The sequence below is a fragment of the Equus caballus genome, chromosome 20, assembly GCF_041296265.1.
Source record: "Equus caballus isolate H_3958 breed thoroughbred chromosome 20, TB-T2T, whole genome shotgun sequence".
Lineage (NCBI taxonomy): Eukaryota > Metazoa > Chordata > Mammalia > Perissodactyla > Equidae > Equus > Equus caballus.
The window spans coordinates 57,025,583-57,045,367 of record NC_091703.1 but is presented as its reverse complement, the minus strand read 5'-3'; the positions used below and the strand labels follow the sequence as shown (position 1 = coordinate 57,045,367).

The following is a 19,785-nucleotide window of genomic DNA, read 5'->3' as shown; positions in this document are numbered from 1 at the left end:
ATAATTCTTTCATTGGTAAACCCGGTGTTGGATTTTTGCTCCTCTTCCCCACGACCCAAATAAGAAGTGTGAATTAGAATAAAGGTCTAACCTAAAGAATTTTTTTGTTTAAAGTTACTGATTTATAAACAAATTTGCCTTGTATATTTCTTTTTTTATAAAAATAGCAATTTAAGACAGAGGCCTATCAACAACAGATAGAAATGGAAAGACTGAACCATCAAGCAGAGCTTTTGCTGAAGAAAGTCACGGAAGAAAGCGACAAACACACCGTTCAAGACCCATTAATGGAACTGAAATTGATATGGGATAGTCTGGATGAGAGAATTATCAATAGACAGGTAAATGCCAAGATTTTTGTTAAGAAACTATGAAATTTCAATTTCATATATTAATGTAAAAGAATTATTTAAAAAAGTGAAATTAGGAGATTATGTCCATAAACTTTTGAAGCCCGTAAATTTTCTTATTTCTTTAGAACTCGTCTTGTTTCTCACATGCTATTTTTTAACCACAAAGAGTTTCAAACCTAAATTGCAGAAGAATGTGATGGTTGGGTTTCATTGGTTATGCTGTAGACTTAGGCAGTGTGAAACCGTTGATTTTTGGCCCTTGTTTTATAAATGTTTGTCGTTCATAATATTGAATACATAAATGGATTTTCTTCCTCTCTGCTCTTTCTGTAGCATAAACTGGAGGGTGCTCTCTTAGCACTGGGCCAGTTCCAACATGCTCTGGATGAGCTGTTGACGTGGCTGACACACACCGAGGGCTTGCTAAGTGAGCAGAAACCTGTTGGAGGGGACCCTAAGGTCATTGAAATCGAACTTGCCAAGCATCATGTACGTAGCTGTTATTGCCTGTTATGTTTCTTCTCTGTTCATTTCTAGTGTCATCAAATTTCTTCTGGTATGTTTCTTTATGCGTTTTTCAAATTTACAATTTTAACACAAGTTCATGTTTAATGTTGTTAACTAAGGTTTAAACTACTTAAAACACACTTCTTATAAGATCGTAATCAAAATAGTTGTCTCGTTTAAGGCAGGCGCTCTCAAAAAGAGCAAGGATGGGAAATTCCTGGCTAAATTTTAATTAGGGCTGCGTGGCCAACATGACAGGTTTCCACCTCTGATTGTACCTGTCATTGGGTTAATGTAGTAGAGTTTTAAAAGTTGTTGGGGATAGTCTAATAAGCCATAGATTCGAAATGTTTTTCCATGGCAGGTGTGTGTGTGTTTTTCCTCTGGTCACCGTTATCTCCGTGTGTCACTTGCTGCTTGTTTGGCATGTCTAACATATGTCTGTCTGTCTGTCTGTCTGTACCTCTCATTATGTTGTGGTTTGTCCTGCTGTCTCTCTCTCTCTCTTACTTTTCTCTGGCTTTTCATGTCTTAGTCCTTTTCTTTCTGAATTAGTTTTTAAAAGTATTTATTGTATTTAAAGGAGTCTTTATATGTCCTGCACTTCATTTAAAGCTTATAAATTGAAAATTTTTATCTTGAGATATATGCAAAACAGTTTTATACTGTTGTCATCTCTGTGACAGTTTGTTGATAATTCCTAATAGAAAATTCCCTATATCTTAAGTCACGAGGCTTAAAGAATCAAAGGTTATGCTGAGTAGAGTTTATCCTGACATTCAACAGTCTTTCATAGAACTTTAACATTCACAGTAGTAGTGGTATCTTATTTAAGGTTAGGTTCTAAATCCAACCTTAAATAAGTTTTCTTTGATTATCAAATAGAAAAACTTTGATTATTTTACATATTTATTAGCATTTTAAAATAAAAGGTAGATTTTTAGCACTTGAAGATCATGATAAAGTTTTTGACTAGTCTTCGTTTGGTCTCCTTCTTTCATACTTTTCCCCACAGTAGTTTTCCCTAATTTAAATTTTTCTTCCTCTTTTACCTCATTTTGTGTGTATTTATAGTCATCACCCAACCCTATCTGATTAAGCAGTTAGGACTTATTTTGCATCATTAATATTTTTCATTATCTAATCTATATTATACCTTTGCTAAGAGCAATAATGACTAGTCAGACTGACTCTGCATAGAAGTAAAATATGTTTATTCTCAGAGTGTGAGTTTATAGCATTTATATTTTCATAAACTTAGCAATTGTCCTGAAAGTCACAGACATCAGTGACAGAAACTTTGTAGAATGCATAAGAGTGGGAAAACGAGGCACCTGAACCAGTTATTTTGGTGAGGGATGAGTTGGGGACCTTTTATTTCTGTTTTTTTATGTTTGAGCAGTTAGAAATGAGTCCTTTTCTCCTTCCATTTCTCAAAGGTCAAAAGTTAAAGGACTTCGATTTGCCAGCACAATGGCTGGAGGAAGGGTGGGAATTTTTCCATCCCTCCCCTCCCTTCTTCTCTGGCTCCTAGGCTGTGGCTTCTACAGCGGGACTCAGACCATTTAGAAGAATGAACTCTATAGGATTAACTTTTATATTTTGACCAAAAGAATATTTAACTCTTACCTTTTGAAAGTGATTCCCACTGTTGACATATCAAAGTACGTGCTTTTCATAAAGATCATTGCTTACTCAGTTGACTTTATAGCCTTTGAGAAACACTCCCTCACCAGATGCCTCAGAAAGTGAGTGAATACGCTCAGAGAAATGGGGATGGCAGATGGTTAGTGCACTTCACTGAAGACCGCCCCCTGGTCTGGATTTCCCTCCAGATGTGGGATGTTTTACACAGGATGAGAGCTGATGTTCCTCTTCTTTCCTGTTGCCAACCCCGACTCAGTGAGTGTAGAGCAGGGTTATCGTGGACTCTCACTAACATTAGAGGAAGGTTTCTTCTGGTTTCTAGAAACAGAACCACAGTCTTCTTGAGTGGAAACTATGACTAAACTTTATTTGTTCTTAAAGTGTAATTCTTTTCAGTATGAGAAATTGATTTTTTTAGCCTTGTGGTTGCTTTCTGCACGTACCACTCTTGCCCCGTGTTAGTGCTTGTAAGTGTTATTCATCTGTTCTCACATTTCCACTGTGTAACAGCAGAGGAAGGCATTATTTACTGGGATCCATAGTAAGTGTTTCATATGTGTATTTTCTAGTAAAAGAACAGTTAAACTTTGAATGCTGGACTTGAGGATCCCTGATAGATAGTGAAATCTCTTTCCCTTTGATGTTAGGGCCTCCTGAGAGTCCTGTCAACTCAGCAGTTAATTCTAACACCCTTCCAACAGGAGAAGATAAAAGGGTATTCTATGAAAATTTTTTCCCTTTTCGAGTGCTAATTGTAAAGCATGGCACTGTACAGCTTAGAAATAGAATAATTTTGTGTTTGAAAATGAATATGTAGAAATAAATATCTTTTAAATTTACTTAAGACATGAAAATTAAGTTCAATTAAAATAAGCTTGAATCAAATGAATACTTTTAGAGCCATTTGGTTATAATCTCTGGACACTTAATATCATCAATTGCAAAGCTAGTCTAATGAGAAGAACCAGCAGTGTTCTCACATAATCATTTCAGGAGGTGTTGGTAGACTGAAGGTGTGTCTAGGCAAGCTGCCAAGTTAAGGGAAAAGAGGACCATCATTTTAAAACTTCATTAGTATTAAAATTCTACGTATATGATGTTTTTGTTTCTGAATGTTTCAGAACCAGGAAATCAAACACTTGTGTTAAAAGAGATGTTAACATGTTACAAACAAGGAAACAGTGTTATCTTAATATTTTCAGGTGCTCCAAAATGATGTATTAGCCCATCAGTCCACAGTGGAAGCCGTTAATAAAGCAGGAAATGATCTAATTGAATCAAGTGCAGGAGAAGAAGCAAGCAACCTTCACAACAAGCTAGAGGCTTTAAATCAACGCTGGCAAAACGTTTTGGAAAAAACAGAACAAAGGAAGCAGCAGCTGGATGGTGCCTTGCGCCAGGTGAATAAGAGAATAAATTCTGAAACTTTCTATAGCCTTCAAGACCAAGATAGCATGGGATTCTCTCATTGGTTTACAGACCCCTGTTTAATTCTTAGACCTCAAGGAGAGGAATAAAAACAAGTGGGATAAAGAGCAGAGCTGATGAGAACGCAGCTCTCTAGGTCTTAGTGTAATAGTCTTATCTACTAGTGCTCTCCTGATGAAGAAAGACAAGGGAAATCGCGGGGCACCTGGCCGTTCTTAAGACCGCAGAGAGGCTTAGCAGGCTGGGGTTGTATAAACTTCATCTTCTGCTTTAAAGTGACAGTGTCTGTGGGCCAAACTTAAACCCTCTCTATCGCTCCAGGCCAAAGGGTTCCATGGAGAAATTGAGGATTTGCAGCAGTGGCTGACTGACACCGAGCGTCATCTGTTAGCATCCAAACCTCTGGGAGGTTTACCAGAAACAGCTAGGGAGCAGCTTAATGCCCACATGGTAAGTATATTATTTCCGACAGCTCTAGCCTCAGATTAAGAAACTGACCATTTGGTCTGGGCCCTGGTAATAAATTAATCGTGGGAGGAGGTTTAAAGGATATACAGTTTACAGCAGAAATCTCTAGCTGTACACGCTAGAAACACCATTTATTGATTAAATCTTCCAAGTCGGAACCTATTCTTTATTTCAAAGGTTAGTATGGCAGTATGTGAAAAGAGATTTTAGATGTCCAGACATTTTTTAGAAGCAAACCTTTCCCCATAAAATGATAAACCGGTATGGATAGTAATGTTACGTTCTGTAACATTATAAACTGTTGTGCGTTGAGTGAAAAGAAAAACCCCTGAAGCAATCAGAATTGACTTAAAAATTATTGCTGTCAGCATGATATTCCCACTTAGTTTCACGGAACGCTGGAAAATATGTTTTTATTCTGTTAAAACAAAGTTACTTGTTCATTTGTCTTCATGGTGATGGGGCTGAATCTTCAGCCTCACCCCTCCAGCAGATAGAGACAGGGGGAGGCTTCTGTGAATTGTCCAGACTGGAGCAGTGTGCCTGCGGGCCGTTCCCGCCCAGGTCCTGTTGCCCTGTCAACTCTTAAGGCTCAGGAGGAGGAAATCATGAAACTGGAGACTTTGGCTTTCTTTCCTAGAAATATGGACTGACAAATTAAACGTAGGCTACCTTTGATTTGTTGACCTTTCCTCTTCATTTCCCATTGTAATTCAGCCCTAAAAGTTCTAAGAGAAAACAGCCTGTTTCAGATTTTGCAAAGTATTCCTCTAGTATTTACGCTTGTGAGTTTGCATCAGAATTTTTTTTTTTTTGATATTTAAATGCTGATAATTAGTATCTTAGGAAATAAAAGTAGAGGTATGTAGGGATTTGGGAAAATAAATGGTTCATCGTATATTAAAGTCTGTACTCTTGAGTAGATGTCTATTGTTGTTTAAGATCGTATTAAAACTGCACGTTTCTGGAAATAATTTTGAATCTGGTAGTTTGGAGAGGAAGCAGCTATCTTTTAGGTGTTGTGACGGAGTACAGCAGAGGTAACATCTCCTTCATTTCACAATTGCCATGAGCAGTCAAAATAAATCCTGCTAATGCTGTATAGAGTTTTCTAGACACCTTTAATATATTCATCATTTAAAAAAATTATTTTGCGTGTGGTTTTGTTGTTGTTGTTGTTACTGTTGTGTTTTTTTTGTGCCACAAGAGAGCCATTTGTTTCACTGAAAAAGTAATTAAATAATAACTTGAGAGTGTTTGTCTTCCTTTTCCATAAAACCTGACTGACTTCCAGATACTTCATTACTTTCCTAGAAGTACCTGCATAGCTATTACAGTGTCCATTAAGTATAAGTTTAATGAATTATTGAACATACGTTCTTGGGGTTATTCTCTAATAAAAAATATTTTTAAAATATTAGTTTAGAAGAATATAAGTAAAAAGTTGGAGAGCAAAGAGCTTATCTTTAGAATATTTTAATTTTAGAAAAATGCTATGTTATCAGCTTATTTGGTTTAGGTGGGATGTTTAAAATGTCTCCTATATAACCTGATATAATTTACCAGATTATAGAAATTCCATGATTTAAGGAATTCTAGAGTTATTGATATTTGTAATATTGCTTTAGTAACGTTCTTTTGATTTGGTGTGTTAGAAATGAAGGAAACTGGAAAACATAGGCTATTGCAGTTTCCTAAGGTTTTGCTTTGGGGTTAAAAGCTTTTAATAGGTATTGTAAGTATATTTAGAAAGGTTTTTTTTTTTAAGGCTTAAGAAATTACAAAGTTTTAAGGTGATGAAATTTTCTGAAATTAGTAGCAATGCACATCCTTGTGAATATACTAAAAAACGCTGAATTGTACACTTTAATGTGGTGAATTTTATGAATTATATCTCAATTTTAAAAATTATAAAGTTGAAAATGTGAGACATAGAATATCTAATTTTTCAGTGGGAGCGATGACTTGACCCACATTATAGCTGAATCAAAGGCATAGAGCTGGTCTTAATCTTTTGCATGATTAGAACTGTTTCGTTGATCTTAAATTCTGAATTTGGGTAAGCAATCTGTTTTTGCATTCTCTGTAGAAGATGCACACTGCATTCCTGTTGAGAGCTTTATAAAGGAGAATAATATTTGCGGCCCCACAGGTTTGGCTTTTGCGATTCCAAAGTCTGAATAATCAACTGAAATAGCTTACTGTGCTGGCTCTTTGCTTTCTAGCCACTGTACATCTTCTGAGCACAGAATAACACCAAAAAAATACTACAGTCATTGTATCATAGTTTGAGGAGAGACTTAGAGAACCCATTTTACAGAGGAGGAGGTTAAGATTCAGGGAGGTTAAATTACTTGCCCAAGGTTAAGCTGATGGGGTATGTATAGTGAAACTTTCCTTGATAACATTTAAAATATTGTTTCACAAACCTGAGCATGCCAGATGGATTGGTATTATAGCAACATTTCTGGGATTTCTCAGTAGACAGGGTATGGCCATAGGTTTAGGTGTCATTTCAATACAGTGAAAAGTTTGAATGTATCAGGGTTATTAGATCATCAATATATGGTAAGGGACTTGATATTGATGACCTGGAAAAAGAACTCTTAGATTTTATTCTCTTAAAAATTATGTAACTCTGGGGGGATATCTCAATTTAGGAAATCTGTGCTGCCTTTGATGTTAAAGAAGAAACATATAAGAGTCTGATGCAGAAAGGCCAGCAGATGCTTGCAAGATGCCCCAAATCTGCAGAGACAAATATCGACCAAGACATAAATAACTTGAAAGAAAAATGGGAATCGGTGGAAACCAAACTCAACGAAAGGAAAGTATGTGCCTTAATTAATTTAATAGAATGAAGGTTTCAGTTGTTTTATTTCATAGGTTTTTCCTTATCTCTGAGTACAATTATCAGTGGAACATTTAATAATCCATGTTTAAGTTTTCTTTGCATACATTTGGAGGATTCCTGAGGTCAGTTGAAATCAGGATTCTGTCTTAATACAAGAGAACAGAGTTAAAGGAATTTATTCAAATGCAGATAAAGATATATCATAGATTAAGTGTTACTAGGTGTATTTTTAAATTTGTGAACCACTCAAATTCTGGATTGTTAAATAATTCTATTCTGATCACGTCCTTTTCAGCAAAGGGCTGTATGTAGCGGGGAGGGAGAGAGGGGGAGACCAAGGGCGTGAAATGATTGTATATATAATAAGCACTTATGTAACAAAAGTCCATGAGAAGGGATTAAAAATATTATTGTTTCATGCTAAAGGAAAGTCATAAGCTAGGAATGCTAGATTGTGTGTTCTCACTGACGGAGTGTAATATATATTTCATAGTATTTTGACCCCAAAATTAATCGTATGAATGTCAAGTTTTCTTTTTATAGATTTTGCTTAGTAATTGTATTCTGTGATTAATTGCCCCCAAACCACAATTTTAGTGTATCTTAAAACTTTTTTGGCTGCAATGAAATGCTTCTCACTATATGTAAAGTGGTCTGGTTTGCTAGTATTTTAGCAAAGGCCCATTACATTCATAAACTGTTTAGGTAATATAGATTATGCATAAATAAAGTGTGGATGGGAGGGAAATCTGCCAGAGAGTGGTTAAACTGGGAACAAAAAAACCTTTAAATATTATCAAATACTAAATAATCTGTCTTCGCAGACTAAACTGGAAGAGGCCCTCAACTTGGCAATGGAGTTCCACAATTCTCTCCAAGACTTCATCAACTGGCTGACCCAGGCTGAACAGACCCTAAATGTTGCTTCTCGGCCAAGTCTTATCTTAGACACAGTCTTGTTTCAAATCGATGAACACAAGGTATGTTGTAACTCAGATGGATAGCATTCTTGTTTCAGATCTTTTTAGAAACAGACTATTTTAATGTCAAAAGCATGAATTTGGTAGTTTGCAAACTTTTTTCTGTCCTTTGGAACAGTTTCAGCTTATGACCCCAGAAGCATTTTTAAGATACATCCATTTTTCAATTGTTTCTAATTATACCCTTTTTTTTGTGGGGGAAGGTCTTTGCCAATGAAGTAAATTCTCACCGTGACCAGATAATAGAACTGGACAAAACTGGAACCCACCTGAAATATTTTAGTCAGAAACAGGATGTTGTCCTAATTAAGAATCTGCTGATCAGTGTACAGAGTCGGTGGGAAAAAGTGGTTCAACGGCTTGTAGAACGAGGAAGATCTTTGGATGAGGCGAGAAAGCGGGCCAAGCAGGTAAACCTTCGTAAAAATTCTCTGAATGGGGCAAGAAATGGGTTCTAGCTGTTGAACTGTATGTTATGTTATTAAGGTACTTTCATTGCAGACTATACTAGGTGTAACGATCATGGCATGAAGCCAAGGTGTTTGTTTCCTAAAAGGGCCGTGGCCTGAGTTTGAATGGTGACATCACTTTTTGACCTGGCAGCAACTTCAGGCCCTGGGGACTCATTTTGAAAAGGCTGATTATAGCTTGATTTCATAGACGGACTGTTATCATTAAAACCCGAAAAGAGGCTCAAAATTTTTGCTACTGGGTTTGTTTGTTTTTTCTTTGGCCTGTCAACCTCCGCTCTCGTGCTCAGAGTGAGACCTCATACTTTATATATTGCTACCTTTTGTTTGGTTCCTAAGGCAAACCGTCTTCATAAACTGTTGGGGCCGAGAGCCAGGCAGCCCTCTAGACAGGTCTCTGAAAGGGCGCATTCAGTGTCTGAGTTGGTTGGTACCTCTCACCTCTCTGAGTCTGTACAACTTGTTGGCAAGCCTTCACGTCTCCTCCAATAGTTTGACACAGCTCCATTCCAGTTTTAAATTAATTCTTTAAATCTTCTGGGGCTGCTTTTTTTGTTAAATCTAGAGGATCTCACGAATCTCACAGAAACTTCCTTCCTCCCTTCCTTTGCTATCAATATTCCATTCTAGACTAAACACAGGGAAAAGGTAAAATTATGTCTCTGTACTCCAGGGAAGACAGAGATGCACCTACCTTGCTTGGCATATGTTTTTAATTTTCACTAGAAACTTAATGTAACATTAAGGCTGAATTTTGTAATCACTTTTTTTGCCCCATTCAGTTGTGTTTTTCTGTCTTTGATGTTGGACTCCATTGTTTTGGTGAGCTAGGCTCAGTTAGGTGATGCAAAAGATGTCATGGGACATCTTTTCATGTGTCAGTGTTTAAAGCTGTCAGAATAAGTTTTTTAAAGGCTTTAGAAATGGCAAATCTGCATTATTCTGGGATTGCATACGGTAAATCCCTTTCTGAGTGGGAGGTATGATATTTTCAATGTAGTAAGTGAGTCTCTAGAATAGACAGTCTCTAATGTTTTTTAAGACAGTCTTCATGCTGAGCTGACGCTTGTCTGTCCACATATGTGGCAGTGTCATCTGTAGTACAGGCGTGTTTGAGTTACGAACGTGTAATTTATAGATGTGTCTTGGATCCCAGTAGCCAGTTGCCCCCCCATTCCTCCTTTCTCCATTTAATCAATTTTATTTCTCAGTTTGTTTAATTAACTTTATAAGGATTTTCTACTGTTTTCAGTGCAAAGCTATAGCCTTTCTTCTATTTGTATGGCTTAAAAATAGTTTTGAAAGCAGGGCCAGCCTTAGAACCTGTGCATTTATGTCTTAGACTTACCATCCAACTGTTGTTAGCCTATGTTATTTGTAGTAAGACCATCTAGCACTGCGACTAGCTGTTTCTTTAAATTATTTTTTATTATTCTAATATCTTGGCTTTTGGCTCAGATGTTTATCATAGTTCTCTGACTTTGGCAGTTTATGTACCTGTTCTGGGCTCCATGTTTGTATGTTTAAATTGATTAACTTTGTAGGGGAGATGTGTAGGGTGAGCAGATTTGTGATGAGATGATCTCTATTGGGCCCTTGCAGCTTTGTGATTCCATGCTCTTATTGTGCTTATTGTTAAATATCTTCTTATTTCATTATAACAGATTTTTATTCCCCCTTTTCGGTGAGGAAGATTGGCCGTGAGCAAACATGTTGCCAATCTTCCTCTTTTTTTTTCCTCGCCAAAGCCTCAGTATTTAGTTGGATATCCTAGTTGTAAGTCCTTCTAGTTCTTCTACGTAGGATACCACCACAGCATGGCTGGATGAGTGGTGTGTAGGTCCACACCCAGGATCCAAACTGGTGAACCCTGGGCTGCCAAAGCAAAGTGCGCCAACTTAACCAGTTGGCCATGGGGTTTCATTTTGATTACTTAAGTTTTCGTTATGTATCCATTCACTTAAGTTTATTATGAGAAATAATTTATAACCAAGTTCACCATTTGGTATCCAAAAATAGTACCCACTAGTTCTCCATGATAAACAGAAAAGAGACTGTGGCTGATATCAAATCTACGTAGCACCAGAATGTTTCAAGGTCTTAGATGCCAAAGAGAATTATGTTTTGTTAGAATTCAAGTATTGGGTGCTCTTACATATAAAACCAACAAGTGAGGCGCAGGTGTTATTTTGAGGATTCCGATAGCAGCAATAGATATTAAATTATATTTGTATTAAATAGGACTGTAATGACCTCTTTTTGTTCTTGTTACTTTTTTAAACCAATTTACAGACTTCATCCTTCCTTCTCTCCCTTTTTATTCCTTTTTCTTAACATAGAAATAAAACACCTTAGAATTAAACTCACATCTGTCAAGAGATAGCAGTGGACAAATAAAATTCTGAGAATTTATGTTAATTATTAAGCAAAAGGAAAGGAGGGAAGCTCTCCCTGGTGCTCACAGTTTCTAGGCTCATATCTATTCCTGTTGAAGTGTATGCGTTTGAATGAGTTATAGCAAAGTGACCATGGGGCACAACCACAAAAGCCAAGCGTTGACAAGGCGTTTTCTAATCTGCTGAGGAAACTGTTACTTTATTCTTTTTCAGGGGAAATTTTGAATTAATAATTTTCAACATTTCCATTAATATCAATTTTATTTAAAAAATATACTCAACTTCAAATATAGTGAGTATACCAGAAAATTTTCAGATGTTTCAGATACAAACGAAGATGTGAATTTCTTTTACAGTTCCATGAAGCTTGGAGTAAACTTATGGAGTGGCTAGAAGAGTCAGAAAAGTCTTTGGATTCTGAACTGGAAATCGCCAATGATCCAGACAAAATAAAAACACAACTTGCGCAGCATAAGGTGGGTCTACAATTAAGAAAAGCCCATTGTGTCATTGCATATCTCAGGATCACTTTTCAATTCTTACTTGATTGTGTATTTATTCATCCCTAGAGAAAAAAGGCTGGACCAACATTAAATTTAAAACCAATTGCCCTTCACGTTAGTCAAGTGGCAGTGATGTCTTTCCTCTCCAGTGACCATTCCATCATGATTCCAGGGTTAATTGTTAAAAGAAAACATACAACGTTAAAGCTGGAAGTCGTTTCCAATCTAAAACATAGAAAGGATTTGTAGGGGTTTGAACATTGGCATTTCAATATTTCACAACTGTCTTGTCTTATAATTTCTTTCATAAATCAAATGTCATATAGAAGATAATTCTATAGTAAAAAGTAACAGGTTTTGCCATGTTGATTCTTTTAAACCGTTCAGTGAGGAAAATCGGTTGCCCCTATCTAACTTGGTATTTTATCATGTATGTGTGGGTATAGGAAATTCCATCCTTACCCTCAAAGACACATAGTCAGTGGCTCCTGTGTATTCTAGAAGATGTAGAAACATTGTATTTTATATTCCATTTGTATTCCAACTACATGACAGTCGCAGAGCATTCTCCCCATCCTCCTCAACTCCTGGGAATTTGGGTCTTTGTATCATTCTGTTTGTAAAGTGATCGTCAGCCCTCAGGGTGAGCATGCAGGGAGAAGGGAGTGGTTCCTGCAAACACTTTTACAACTTTAGGCATCTACGTATAAATCATTGATTGAAACATGATAATTTTTAAAAGGCTCAAAATAATTGGGGGGACAGAAGGTTTATCATCATCAGAAAAGTCTAGCCATCGTCTTCATATAGGTTTGTTGCTTCCATCAGTGGTTCTGACTAACCTCAGGGGGTCACGATCCTAGGATGATGGAAGGAAACATCTTGAGCACCTGTTCCATGGCTAGATTGAGGGCTTATGAATGGCTTGTTCTGCTGGCTCCCTCTGCCCGTGAGCTGCCACATCCAATATTGGCAGCACAGTGACAGAGAGCAGCCACTTCCTTCCTTCCTTCCCCTCTGATGGAAAAATGAGAGCCTCCTTCTCAAAATAGAACGCCTCATTTGAACTTGAACAGAGATGTTCCGTCGTGTGGTCTTAGGAAAATATATTGCATATTTAAGTTAGAAAAGCCTAGAAATAAGAATATGCAAAGAACCCTGTTAGATTCTCTATTTTTCCTAGTGTTGCCTATTGCCAAAGTCGCATTTCTCTGAGATAAAGAGACAAGGTTCATTAAGTCAATTTTAAAAGAAGTCTTTTTCTAGTCATCATTTGGGTACTTTTTGTCTTTAAAAAGTTTTCATCTATCCTGTATTCAGCTATAACATTTATTATGTATCTGCTGTGTCAGGAAATCTGTCAATACCATGATTCTAAAGCTAACATTCTGTTTAGAATAACATGAAAAAATAATAATTACAGAAAACAAACTGCAGAAATAGCATGATATTTTAACGGTGTTTATTGCTAAAAATTTTCCAGAGTTAGTTGCCTCTTATTACAAGACAAAATAAATATCTTGGTCATATTAAGATATTTACAGTGTCTAGCTTCTAAAGGTAATGAAAACTTATTAGGTAATTGTGACTGAGGTTATTTTGGAAATTTATATATTTGCATAGCATTTTACTATGTGGAGTGATTCTAACGTGCTAGCAGGATTGAGAATCACTGTATTAGTCTTTCCGTAATATTTTATGAGCTTGTAAGTACCCATTAAGTTGACTTTTCTTTCTTCTCATCCTGGAGATTATATATTCGATAGCAGTTGTCTCATTCTTTCTATTACATAGTGATAAACACAGAAAATATAAGAGGATAATGAGAGGCCTACAAACACAATATTTCTGCTCTAGAAGAGCTTATAATTGAGTTGTGTAGAAGGACTTTAATTCACCCCTCCCACACATACATGAGTATATACACAAACATGAAGATTAACAGTGTAAGAAGTAGCAAAGTATGGATGTCACATTAGCAATAGAGCTATTTGGTACTGGGAAAGTAATCTGTAGATCCTTTGGGACTTTGGTAGGGCATTAGAGAGGCGAGGGGGGAGGGTGCGGGCTTCCCAAGTAGTGTTAATAGAATGAGCAGTGGGTCCAAACAGGAATCTGGAGAGGGGTTTCTTATTTGTCCCTCATCCTGGCTCAGATAAAGTTATATGCAACGTTATTGTGAATGTCCAAAATGTGTGACAATAAATGTTTGACCAAAAAAAAAAAATAACTAGTAAATTTATACATGATTGAGTCATTCTGTGACCATACTGGACCCATAGTTACTCATAGACTGTTACCTACATTTTCCTCTCCAAACCCTTGGGTTTTTCAGTAATTTATTAGCAATTCCATTTTATCGTAACCAGTATTCTGTTTGTGGTTTATAGCTACAGAAGATTCGAAATGTTTCAAAGCTACAAAGATTGCTTTGAAATTACTTTCTTGATGACAGTAGGTACCCGAGAGACCCCCCTGGCTTCTGAGAAAAATAAATCCTTCACGTTGAAAATGGAAAGATTCTCTTCTCCCCGGGTGCGTTCCTGCGTCAGTGCAGCACTGCGCTCTCAGACTTGGTGATGTGCTGGTGTCTTCCCGCGTTTACACTCCGTTTATTAGGGTTGCCCCTTTTAATGCCTCTTACCTATTTGTGTATTGGTCCCAAGTAGAAATGCACATTATTTTTTGTTAAACACATAGGAGTTTCAGAAATCCCTGGGAGCCAAGCATTCTGTCTACGACACCACCAACAGAACTGGACGTTCTCTGAAGGAGAAAACCTCCCTAGCTGACGACAACCTGAAATTGGATGACATGCTGAGTGAACTCAGAGACAAATGGGACACCATCTGTGGAAAATCAGTGGAAAGGTAAAATGGTCTCTAAGGCAGTTTGGTTACTTTGTGGACCTCTTTCTATAGACTGTAGGGGTGCTTTGCAGGGACATTTTAGGAGCCTTAAACACCACCTTTGCCTGGGGAACTTCTGCTGGTCCTTAGTACCCCACTTACATGCTACTTGACTGAGAAGGCTTTGCTGTTCGTTATTATTTGCTTTTAACTACTCAGAAGTGATCTCAAGCCTCTGTCGTCTCACAGCTGACCACAGGCAGCTGCCTTCTGACTGGTCTCCCAGTTGTCCTGTTGTCTCCATGATCCAGGGTCCACGGAACTACGAGGGCGGTCTTTTTAAAATGTAACTGGGATCCTGTCATTCCCCTGTGTCATACCCTTTAGGGGCTCACTGTTGGGTGGGAACTAAAATACAGGCTCTTCATGTGGTAGGCAAGGTCCTACTGATCTGACCTGGCGTGCCCTAACACCTTCCATCCACCCCTTTCCAATCCCCCTCTTCCTCGTTACACTTCAACCAGAAAGGTCCAAAACTTACTGCAAAATTTTTAAGTATTTAAGAAAGTACGGTAGTAGTAGAAGAGTTCAGATATCTTGGAAATGTTTTCAAGTTTTCCATTTATCTTTGTCCTACTACTTTTGTCAGTATCAAGATTAAATAGACTACTATATTCCATTCTGGGGAACTTCACAGTAAGGTTTTTTTAGTATTAGTTTATATTAAAATCTTAAAAATCTTCTCCAGTCTCAAAAGGCTATGTGCTTTTTATAATGTCAGATAAGATTTCATGCATATGAAATTCCGGAAAAGACCAAAAGTCAGGGATGGCAAACAGATCTGTGAATGCCAGGTGTTAGAGATGGGCACAGGCTGTGACTGTAAAGAGATGGCGTGAGGGAGATCTTTGGGATGGTGCCACAGTCTGCACCTTGGTGATGATGGTGGGTACTTGCATCTATACATGTATTAAAATTCATTGAACCGTGTACCCCAAACAGTCAAGTTTACTGTATGATAATTCAAAACATAAATTTAAAAAAATTCTTTTTAATTAAAAAGGCATATTTTTATGAAGAAACCAAAGGGTCAGTGATTTCCAGAGGTGATGATGAGGGAATTTTCCTGGAACCAATGCCTTTTAAGGAATAAGAGAGAAAATCTGAGAAAAGTTTTGTTATTTTTTAAGGAAAGCAAAGAAACAGCAAGGGATACCAGTATACTGTTTTTCGTCTTGAGTGCTGCTCAGCCTTCATGAGTGAATTTTAGATGTTTGCATTTAAGGTGGCTTTTTGGTTGCTCAGATTGATTTTTCCACCTTTTCTCCCCAGACAAAACAAACTGGAGGAAGCCCTGTTATTTTCTGGACAATTCACAGATGCCCTGCAGGCCCTCATTGATTGGCTGTATAGAGTTGAACCCCAGCTGGCAGAAGACCAGCCTGTCCATGGAGACATTGATTTAGTGATGAATCTGATCGATAATCACAAGGTATTGTTATCTGGGACATTTTCTCTTGTTGATTATTCTGACTATCGAGGGGGTCTATAACCACTTACTTTACCTTTTAAAATCTAGGGATTGTGTGTCATACTACATAACATTCTTCAATATTGAAACACGTGCACATTTGAGCAGAACGAGGAAGCCAACTTGCAAAGCGAGGCAGGAAAATTACTTTAGTAGCAATACTTTTGTTTTTAAATTTCCAGATCTAAAACCTTTAGTACCTGGGAAGTGATTTCATTCTCTGGTGCTTTAAAACATGTTTCAAGAATGTCTTAGTATCTTTTGTTATTCATTTAAATAGTTATGTAGTATAATTTAAAATCATTTGTTCAGGGACCTGAACCTAGGTCCGTGCATAACTGTGTAGATTTGTGACGTGATCTGTGGGGTTCCTGAACAGCTACTTTCTTTCTCTAAAAACTGTTTTAACCTTGCCTCTTGAACTATAGCAGTCTGTGAGACAACAGCATACACTGCGAGAGATTTGAGTATGACTGCAAGAAAGTTGGTTTCCTTGCAATCTATGTTAAACTGTTGTGCAGATCAAAGGTAATATTCAAGATGTCTGGCTGATACTGAGTGTAAGGTCCTAAACTATGATCAGATGCTGTATTACAACTTACAGAACCTTGAAAACAACGTGAGGCACAGTACTGACGTAGAATGGTTGTATGAGAGTTAACTTTATATACAGATATCTTACAGCACTGTACTTGAATTTATGTTGTGTTTCCTCCTATAAATTTTCAGTTCAGAGAATTTATTTCATTTTAAAATGCTGTCTTTATACTTTCCTGATTATACTATTTTGATCTTACCTATCGTTTTTTAAATAGTTGGTCCTTTTGCATATTTATTTCTTCTTTTCTGGTTCTGTTATCTTATTAGGTCCATGGAAGAGAGTTTGTTCATTTGAATATTAACAGAAAATAAAAGACTAAATGAAGAACATTGATCAGGCCTACAAAAATTTAAAAATTTTACAAATTATGTTCCTGTGCCTGTATTGAAACAAATATTTTGTACATGATTAACACAAACTTCTCCGTGCCCTGGCATTCATTCAATGAGTAATGAATAGCGTAATGTTACTTTTTACATAAATGCCATTTTTGTAAGCTCACTGTCTAAATATTTACTCCCCTAGGTACTTGCCAGGTTTTTTATATATTAAAGGTCATCACGAATGAATTAATCATATAGCATTAGTAATACAGTTGGAAGGCTCAAGAAGTTTAAGTATACAGAGTACAATGGAAAGTCCACTCAGACCTATTGGACTAGTCCTTTCACAAATAGAATATTTAGACACTGTACCTTCTGTGCATGTGTTTGTGTGTCTGTGTGTACATAAGTGTGTGTATCTGTCCGTCTGCAGGCACATCTCATTTATCTCTATTAGAGTAAAATCAGCAAAGGATTCATCACACTCTGTTTGCCTGTTTTTGATGTGCTCACTTTTACAAATGATCTGATTATCAGAATAGAAACTCATGGGTATAGCCCAAATTGTAGAATGTGCTTGGTAATATTCATTTGTGGTGATTTTTTAGAAAAATAAGTTAATTTTATTCTGTACGTAAGATTGTGGTTATTTGAAAGATCTTGCTGCATATACAGACTCTTGGATCAGAAATGAGGTACCCTGGGCTCATTTCTTGGATTAAGTCTCTGTCCAAAAGAAGCCAGTTTAACTCCTGGCATATGAAAGTTCATCAAAATTAGGCAGGAGGGAAAGGAAAGAACTTTTCCTCCAAGGTGACAGATAAAACTTGACATTATGGGTTAGTACTCAGGATGCTGTGAAAGATGAAAGCAAGTTATAGAAAAAAAGACTCCCTGCCAACTCCCTCTGGCATTCCCTGCCATTATCTCTAAGACCCCCACGAAGTACCCTGGGATGGCTTAGTTATTTGTTAGTCATGTAGTTAGATATGTTTACTAATTAAGAATAATGCACTTGGCACTCACACTAATGATTTGAGAGGAACTGGGACACCGTATTAAAGAATCATAGGAAAAAAAGGACTTTGTTGCATGTTTTTGTAGAATTGAAATAAAGAAAGGTGGCTACCGTTATTTAAATCCAACGTGTCGTTTAAAAAATAAGGTTGTTTGCACAGGAGAAAGTTACCAGATTGAACACTTTCATACAAGACTGTGTTTGTTGTTACAGGGCTCTGGGAGGGGCAGTGTGTCATGCTTTAGCTTCTGAAGATTCTGTGAAAAATAGGAGGCATTCCACTGTAGGTCTTATGGGTCTGCACATGGTGTTAGGTACACATGGGTATTTCAAACAGTATGTTTTACTGTTTTGGTTTGTAATTAAAAATTAATTTTTATAAAAATGTGGTCTTCTTAGGCCTTCCAAAAGGAGTTGGGGAAGAGGACCAGCAGTGTGCAGGCTCTGAAGCGCTCGGCCCGAGAGCTCATAGAGGGCAGCCGCGACGACTCCTCCTGGGTCAAGGTCCAGATGCAGGAGTTAAGCACTCGCTGGGAGACCGTGTGCGCACTTTCTGTATCAAAGCAAACACGATTAGAAGCCGCCCTGCGTCAGGTAAGAGTCATGTAAATTATAGCTGGGTGCAGTGAGAAAAGTGCCGAAGCCTTGACAACAGTGCTCTCGCGCAGAACTGTGGAGCTCCTTGTTTCTTAACCAAGATGGTGATGGAGAAGGAAATTTTTTTTTTTTATTAAGGATTGGCACCTGAGCTAACATCTGTTGCCAATCTTCCTTTTTTTTTCTTCTCCCCAAAGCCCCCAAGTACATAGTCGTATATCCCAGTTGTAGATCCTTCTAGTTCTTCTATGTGAGACCCCTCCAAAGCGTGGCTTGAAAAGCAGTATGTAGGTCCGTGCCCAGGATCCAAACCACTGAAACCTTGGGCTGCCGAAGCGGAGTGCACGAACTTAACCACTGGGCCGCCGGGCCGGCCCCAGAGAAGGAAATTTTTATAACATCATTGCCTTGGTTCTCCCACCCACGTCCCTCCCCCAAGAATTTAAATTACTCACAGAGGGAGATTTTTTTTCCTACTCATCACATAAAAATGCTGCTTGAGTACTTTTTCAGCTTGAATGTATAATGGGCTGCCATTTATCTAAAATCAGATTGTTAAATGGTCAATGATTCCTCATATGGGCCTTTTTCATATATTAGATGTTTTCTTACATTTGTACAACGCAGCACCATATATCTTTATCTTTTTAATGAGAATAATGCATATAATTAAATTTAAGACTTTTCGTTAAGAGGAAGAATCTGCTATACTAACAAGCGTATTTGGGATCTTGTTTGGGGTGTGTGTGTGAACTCTTAGGCAGAGGAATTTCACTCAGTGGTACATGCCCTCTTGGAGTGGCTGGCGGAGGCGGAGCAAACCCTTCGTTTCCATGGCGTTCTCCCAGATGATGAGGATGCTCTTCGGACTCTCATTGAGCAGCATAAAGTGAGTTATATAAATGTTAAGTAAAACTAAGTGAGAAAAGCAAACAAAGTGGAGAAAATAGTCTTATGATTGCAGACATCAACTGCATGAATATTTTTCCTTCCTGAGAAGTAATTAAAGATCTGGTACATGTGAGAGTTTGCCTGTATCCTCCTTGCTTACCTGCGTGTGTTCCCACGCACCTACACACAAGTATGTGGAGCTATGTTTTTATGTTTTCTTTATAAAGAAGGTGGTTAGTCTAAAATTAGTCCCTCTGTTTCCTATCTCTCGGGAGCACATTGACTTTTCTATGGGGTATTTTGCTTCTGACCAAAATTGGTCAAGTTTGCACTTTTATGTGCATTTCAAAGGTGAAGCTTCTTTAACGA

At 37.5% G+C, this 19,785-nt stretch overlaps 1 protein-coding gene across 42 annotated transcripts in view; it reads left to right on the top strand.

The window, feature by feature from the left end:
* Positions 1-19,785, top strand: part of DST (dystonin) — a 440,189-nt gene that overhangs the window by 399,197 nt on the left and 21,207 nt on the right. For all 42 annotated transcript variants that reach the window (XR_011430068.1, XR_011430067.1, XR_011430066.1 and 39 more), the window contains 12 exons: positions 168-341; positions 687-842; positions 3,710-3,907; positions 4,257-4,385; positions 7,064-7,234; positions 8,082-8,237; positions 8,441-8,647; positions 11,460-11,579; positions 14,307-14,476; positions 15,788-15,947; positions 18,328-18,522; positions 19,286-19,414. Coding sequence is in view for 39 of the 42 variants with exons in the window: in XM_023624291.2 (XP_023480059.1) it covers positions 168-341; positions 687-842; positions 3,710-3,907; positions 4,257-4,385; positions 7,064-7,234; positions 8,082-8,237; positions 8,441-8,647; positions 11,460-11,579; positions 14,307-14,476; positions 15,788-15,947; positions 18,328-18,522; positions 19,286-19,414 (1,965 nt within the window). In the remaining 3 variants the exon portion in view is untranslated. The remainder of the gene's footprint in view (positions 1-167; positions 342-686; positions 843-3,709; positions 3,908-4,256; positions 4,386-7,063; positions 7,235-8,081; positions 8,238-8,440; positions 8,648-11,459; positions 11,580-14,306; positions 14,477-15,787; positions 15,948-18,327; positions 18,523-19,285; positions 19,415-19,785) is intronic.